Raw genomic sequence first — 7,550 nt, 5'->3', positions numbered from 1 at the left:
TGTCAGTGGAAGGTCCTCACAAAGACAGTATGACAAACGTGTGTGTGTGTGTGTGGAACTGGTGTTTGTTATTTATTTATTTTATGTCCGTCCAAGGGTTAGCGTGTAAAGTCTCACGTGTGCGCGCCAGTCGGTCTGTGCTAAGGAGACTGGCGCGCGCATGAGAACCGAAAACGGTGGGCGTGACCAAAAAAAAAGAGCCTCGCGTTTCCTGCCGGAATGAGCACGTGCTTCCGCGAGAGAGGTCCCTCTGTCAAGTCGGTGCGCGTTGTTGTCGCTGCTGAAGCCCTTTAAATCGCACTCACACCGAGAGGCTTTCACGCGCGCCCGCGGCCCGGTGTTTGGGGTTTTTTGTTGTTGTTGTTTTTGCCCCTCCTCACTGTATCCTTCGTGCATAACGTTCACCGGAACCTGAACTCGACTTGAGCAGGTCTGAAGCGGGGTCATGACGCTAGAAGCGATCCGGTACCGGGCCGGGTCTCTGCAGATCCTCAACCAGCTGCTGCTACCGCGGGAGACCGTGTACGAGGAGATCCGCTCGGTGCAGGACGGATACGAGGCCATCAAGAGCATGAAGGTACGAAAGAGCAGCAAGTCTTTCACTTCTTTCTTTCTTTCTTTCTTTCCGGTTGGCATTTTATGTATGTATTTATTTATTTATAAATATCACGGTGCGTGAAGAACGTTAGAGCGCGAGGCACGCAGACGCTTCTTTGTGTCAACCGCTTTTGTTCGCGCGTGCGCGCGTCAGCGTCTCCGTTGATGTGCTCGAGCTCTACAGCGTCGCTCTCGCGCTGGGTGACTGAACGGAACCTGTCTGCATTACGGGAAGCTCAAACCCCGATCTTTAATTCTATTCTCCTTCTTCTTCTTCTTCTTCTTGTATTTTTGTTTAACCTCCTCGATGATGTGTCACTTGTAGAAGCGTCCCGCTGCCTCCCCGTTTTCCGTCCAGACCCAATTATTCCTCTGTGCGCGTCATCGTTTTTAATTAGAGGTGCTCGCGCCCTGCTGTTTCAGCCAACCGAGCTGCAACATGAATTATTGATGTTGCAGCTAGCTCTTTTAGCTTCCTTTCGCTTTCCCCCTGCACGAGACGGTCTACGAGCTGAAATGGTTTGGATATTACTTTAGCTATTGTGGGGTTTAAACACTCCGAGGTCCTCCTGTGAGCAGATGTGGTTTGCTGAAGTAGCCTATGAATTATTATTTTTTCAATATATTTGTCTTTTAAATTGAGTCATTTAGCCAATTAGAGGTGGCTCTGATGTGGCTCTGTTTTTCAGAAATGTATTTGACATCTATGAATATTTTAATGTATTAGATAGGTAACTGTTTAATGTGACATCATGATGATGATGATGATGACTCTTCATGGAGAATGGTCTCATAATGACACTACCTTTCCCTGTTTGCGATGCCATAATGGTAATATTCTGGGGGAAGTTATGTAAATGAGATAAACGTAAGTTGCTCTGGATAAGGGTGTCTGCCAAGTGCCATAAATGCAAATGTAAATATCCTTCCCCAGAGTGTGATGTCATGATGGTCATAACTTCCCCAGGGTGTCGGGTCGTGATGGTCATAACTTCCCCAGGGTGTCAGGTCGTGATGGTCATAACGTCCCCAGGGTGTCGGGTCGTGATGGTCATAACGTCCCCAGGGTGTCGGGTCGTGATGGTCATAACTTCCCCAGGGCGTCATGCCACAGTGGCACAATGCCTTTCATAATAGTAATAACTTTTCCTGGAGTTTGACGTAAAACAGGCACAATCTTTTCCTGCAGTTTAACATCACACATTGAGTCATAATGACAATCAGTAATCTTCCTCAGAACACAATGTTGTAATGGTGATAGCTTTCCTGGAATGTGATGTCACAGTGGCAGTAACCATTACCTCAGAGTGCTGTCACTAATAACAAAAAAAAAGTGCTGTCATTATGGTAATAACTTTTCCCCTACAGAGTGATAACGCTTCCTGGAATGTGGTGTAAGGGTAACAGTCTTTCACTGATTGTGGTGTCTTACATACATTTAAAAAAAAAAAAAAAAACATTTTTTACCTCTAGTCATAATAATTTTTTCAGGAGTAAGCTGTCGTAATAGTCAAGCCTCCAGGACTACAGTTCAGCACAGAAGATTGGGAGGAGGGGGTTTAAAATTTTAGAGGGGTTTTTTTTGTATGTCATTAAGGAAAGTAAGATTGAGAGCCATTTTCAGATGGGGGAGGGGGAAACATTATCAAAGCTGTCTGGTTTTACTGCAGAAACCGAAGCAAGTGCAAACCAAATTCTGCAGAAGAACTATGGAAGGTTCTCTGAGATGTAGGACAGACTTGGCAGTCGAGTTCCTTATACCTGCATGAGTGTACTTGAGAGAATTTAATGCAGGTTTCAACTAAAAGGCTGGTCATGTCAAATAGTGACTTGGGTTTGGTTTTTTTAAAACTGTCTTCTGCAATTTATAGTAATTTCTCTGATGTCTATAAACTTTCCATTTCATTACTTTGAAAGCATCGCTGTACAGATTTTCTATAGATATGACTAAGACCCTTGCCGGTGCTGTATATTCTCATCCTCATTTCATGTGACATGTATCCATTGTGAAAGACCACCCTATTAAGTGCCCTAATGACCCTTCTGTCTCATGACCTTTTGAACCCTTAGGTGCGTGGCGCTCCTGCCATCGCCATTGTGGGCTGCCTGAGCCTGGCAGTGGAGCTCCGGGCGGGTGCCGGGGGTGATGACCCAGTGTCCTTCATCAGGGAGTCTCTGTGTCACCTGACCTCAGCACGGCCCACCGCCGTCAATATGGGCCGAGCAGCACGAGAGCTAATGGAGTTCACCGAGAACGAGAGCATGGAGAAAGGAGGAGAGCAACTCCGAGAAAGGTATAAGGGTTTAAAAAACTGATGCAACACTACGACTCCAATTAGGCTTGTTTATATACATATGTAAGATGCATGAATTATATTGTGTTTGATTCTTGCTTCTTAGCCACTGAAGTCTTCAGTATCATATTTATATATAGTTTATTTGACGTTTAATTTATAGTAATAATCTCCTGTGGTAACTTTAGCTGCTGTAATATTTTTGCATTTACTTTATTTATTTCATGGCATTTGGCAGACGCCCTTATCAAGAGCGACTTCAATTTATCTCATTTTTACAACAGAGCAGTTTAGGGTTAAGGGCTTGAGCACGGCCCTTAACCCTCAACTGCTTGGCAGTGCTGGGATTTTGAACTCACGACATCTTAACCACTGAGCTACCACTGCCCGTAATAACTTCCCATGATAACTTTAGCTGCTGTTATAACTTCCTGTGGTAACTTTCATTATAACAGTAAATTCCAGTGGAAAGTTTTGCTATAATAACAGCTTCCTGTGGTACCTTTAGCTATAATGATGGCTTCCTGTGGTAACTTTAGCTATAAAGATAACTTCCTGTGGTAACTTTAGCTATAAAGATAACTTCCTGTGGTAACTTTAGCTCTAAAGATAACTTCCTGTGGTAACTTTAGCTCTAACGATAACTTCCTGTGGTAACTTTAGCTCTAACGATAACTTCCTGTGGTAACTTTAGCTATAAAGATAACTTCCTGTGGTAACTTCAGCTCATTATAGGTTTTCCTAAATTTTTTACCTAACCTCTTCTTCTCTTGGCTCCGCCCCTCTGCAGCGTAATTGGTTGGATTGAGGAGATGCTGGAACGAGATGTGAATGATAACCGGAAGATTGGTAACTATGGCGCCCAGCACATCCTGTCCGGAGTGCCGAGAGACTCCGTCACCATCCTCACACACTGCAACACGGGCAGCCTGGCCACCGCCGGATACGGCACCGCTCTCGGTGGGTGGGTGTGTGTGTGTGTGTGTGTGTGTGTGTGTGTGTGTGTGTGTGTGTGTGTGTGTGTGTGTGTGTGTGTGTGTGTGAGATTACTGATGATGTAATCCTATCATAACCTGTGTATGTTTAGGTGTGGTGCGGTCGCTGCACACTCTGGGTCGTCTGAAGCGAGTGTATTGTACAGAGACGAGGCCGTATAACCAGGGAGCCAGGCTTACAGCATACGAGGCCGTGGCTGAGGGCTTCCCTGCTACACTCATCACAGACAGCATGGCCGCTCTTGCCATGAGGGAGAAAGGCATCACAGGTGTGTGTGTGTGTGTGTGTGTATTTTAAAGGAAAGATAATCATGATTATTTATCTTGAACCCAAGTCTTACAAAAACTAGCTGCTCTGCTACTGCAGTATTTATTTTTTTTATTCAAAAAGCTAACCATGATCTCGATACAGTGATTTTTTTTTTAAAGTTGTTTTGATTTTTAAAGAATGTATCTGTTTATAGAAATTCGTTCTGATCCACCTCTTTGGCATTTTCATTGGTTGTTACACACGTTAGGGGAGGGGAAACTCCAGCAAACTGTGTTTTTTGTGTGGTTGTGTGTGTAGCCGTCGTTGTCGGGGCAGATCGGGTCGTTGCTAATGGTGACACGGCCAACAAAGTGGGCACGTACCAGCTGGCCATTGCTGCAAAGCATCATGGGATACCATTCTACGTGGCAGCTCCCAGCACATCATGTGACCTGAGTCTGGAGAGTGGGAGAGACATTGTGATTGAGGAGAGACCACCCGAGGAGCTCACCAGCATCAATGGCGTCCCTGTCGCTGCACCAGGTGTGTGTGTGTGTGTGTGTGTGTGTGAGAGAGAGATGGAGACGAAAAGAGAGAGTAGGAGACAAGGGCTTGAGTGATGGTTGAAACTGTACTGAGCTGTCTTTTAATTAAACATGTTTGATGTGTGTGTGTGTGTGTGTGGCAGCGGTTTAATTAAAGGCAGGCTGTGTAATGTGTGTGTGTGTGTGTGTGTGTGTGTGTGTGTGTGTGTGTGCACTCACGCTGGGGGAGAAGAGGCTCAGAGCAGATCTGAGATCAGTCACACACTGTGTGCTGTAATAAATTTAATAAAGACACACACATTCTCTCCGTCTGATCCAGCGACTGAGTGAATCTGAACAGAGCTTTAATGTATTAGCCTGATGAGGCCACGACTCGGTTCAGAGCCACGCGTCTCCTCATGTCCATCTGTCTGTTTACTTTTTCTTTTCATTTATTTTCTTTTTTCATTTCATATGTTCTCTCTTTTCTCTTTCTTTCTCCCACCCTAAAGTGCTCTCTCTTTGTGTTTCTCTCCCACTCTTTCTCTCTCTCTCTGTCTCTGTGTATGTGTCTCTCTCTCTGTGTCTCTCTCTGTCTGTGTGTGTCTCTCTCTGTCTATGTGTGTCTCTCTCTGTCTCTGTGTATGTGTCTGTGTGTGTCTCTCTCTGTCTCTGTGTGTGTCTCTCTCTGTCTCTGTGTGTGTCTCTCTCTGTCGCTGTGTGTCTCTCTCTCTGTCGCTGTGTATGTGTCTCTCTCTGTCTCTGTGTATGTGTCTCTCTCTGTGTATCTCTCTCTGTGTCTCTGTCTCTCTCTGTGTCTCTGTGTGTGTCTCTCTCTGTCTCTTTGTGTCTCTCTCTTTCTGTGTGTCTCTGTTTGTGTGTGTCTCTCTGTCTCTTTGTGTCTCTCTTTTTGTGTGTCTCTCTGTCTCTCTGTGTGTCTCTCTTTGTGTGTCTGTGTGTCTCTTTGGGTGTCTCTCTCTGTCTCTTTGTGTGTCTCTCTCTGTCTCTTTGTGTGTCTGTCTCTTTGTGTGTCTCTCTCTGTCTCTGTATGTCTCTTTGTGTGTCTGTCTCTGTATGTCTCTCTTTGTGTGTCTCTCTCTGTCTCTGTATGTCTCTCTTTGTGTGTCTCTCTGTCTCTGTATGTCTCTCTTTGTGTGTCTCTCTGTCTCTGTGTGTCTCTCTCTGTCTCTCTTTGTGTGTGTGTGTGTCTCTGTCTCTTCCTCTCTGTCTCTGCACCCCCCCTCTAGCTCGCTCGTTATCCATTAGTTTGTTCAAGTCTGAGATGTATTATGGTGTTCTCCTTTTGTTCTCTGTAGGTATTGATGTGTGGAACCCGGCGTTCGATGTCACTCCTCATCAGCTGATAACGGGTGGGATCATCACGGAGCTGGGTGTGTTTTTGCCATCTGAGCTGCAGGCTGCTCTCACCGGCCGCCTCACCGCACTGTAGAGTCCACGCCGCCCCCTGCAGGGCACAGTGTGTTACTGCACCTTCACTACCACCCTACAGCTCACACCCTCATTCCCATTACTGCACACAGGGTGAAGATCTCACCTTGGTTAAAAATACACACGCAGAGTGAAGTGAAAATTACACGATGATACATTTTCACAGTCGTTCAACAACCGGAACGCTTATAAATCACACACACACGTGCGCACAGACACACAGAAACCAACCACGCTGTTTCATGTCTGTGTATAATGTAGCTTTCAACAATCTGTGTTCTCTGTTTGTGATTTATTCTTTAAACCCCCTTCCCATTTCCCCTTTCTCGCTCAGCTCCAGTCCTTACTGAACAGTGTGTTACAGAGCGCGGCTCTAGCGAGGGCCTCGTCTTTTATAACGGATTTCTCGGAAGTAATAATGTTAATTGAATTCAGTTGATTTCTGAAGGTCTTTCTTTTAAAATGTTAATTAATGGATTAGCATATTAGCTCTGTGTTCAATTTAAGCGCCATAAAATAAGGGCTATCGTGTCGTGTACATGCGTACGAAATCAGCCTAGACATCTGTAATCGCAGGCGAACGCAAAAAGACCTTTTGACCCGTAAATCAGATATTGAAATGTTAAATTAACTTTTTTTTAAAGATATCTTGGAAACACAGAATAAACACACACACACATAGATAGATAGATATAATAGTTCTAATTTAGTTTACTCAACTAAGCCTGAAATCAACATTTAATGTATTATTATTATCATTTTTTTTTTTTTTTCTTTTTATTTCAGAGTAATGTGACTGTTGATTGCGTTGGTATTTATGTAATAATAAGTAAACTATGGCAGTTATTTCCATGCAAAGCTGATTGTGGAGTGTCCTCACACCAACGCCTGTCAATCATTCTCTGCAAGTATTGCCTTAAAAAAATTTTTTTTAAAAAGGCCGATCAGTATCAATTCTAACACAAAACAGGAACTTGTCCGAGACCTGTGGTGTTCTTCAGTTCCTCGAACGCTCCAGGTCCATGGAGCTCCATTTTCTAATCTGCGCATAATCCGTTATCTGGAGCGCTGATATGAAAACATGGAATCTGTGCAACTTCGTACGTTACGGTCCGTGTAGGTTGCGTTCATTTTTTTATTTCACTTATTATTTTATATATATATATATATATATATATATATATATATATATATATATATATATATATATATATAAATAAAAAAATATATATATATATATATATAAATATATATATATATATATATATATATATATATATATAAATATATATATATATATATATATATATATATATATATATATATATATATATATATATATAAATATATAAATAAATATATAAGTCTTGTTTTGGTTTCTACTTGCTTCCCCACACAGACTCTAGAACTCAGTTATTCATAAATACTAGTAGTCTATTCT

At 43.1% G+C, this 7,550-nt stretch overlaps 1 protein-coding gene across 1 annotated transcript; it reads left to right on the top strand.

Moving 5' to 3' along the window:
• The first annotated feature begins 24 nt into the window (after positions 1-24).
• mri1 (methylthioribose-1-phosphate isomerase 1) lies at positions 25-6,597 on the top strand. The gene is made up of 6 exons (XM_053615379.1): positions 25-577; positions 2,668-2,891; positions 3,682-3,851; positions 3,979-4,155; positions 4,455-4,679; positions 5,977-6,597. Exons 1-6 carry the CDS (start codon positions 446-448, stop codon positions 6,108-6,110), a joined length of 1,062 nt encoding a protein of 353 aa, XP_053471354.1. The 5' UTR covers positions 25-445; the 3' UTR covers positions 6,111-6,597.
• Positions 6,598-7,550: the final 953 nt, after the last annotated feature.

This window comes from Ictalurus furcatus, chromosome 26, assembly GCF_023375685.1.
Source record: "Ictalurus furcatus strain D&B chromosome 26, Billie_1.0, whole genome shotgun sequence".
Taxonomy (NCBI): domain Eukaryota; kingdom Metazoa; phylum Chordata; class Actinopteri; order Siluriformes; family Ictaluridae; genus Ictalurus; species Ictalurus furcatus.
The sequence above is the reverse complement of the archived record's forward strand: the minus strand, read 5'-3'. Positions and strand labels throughout refer to the sequence as shown.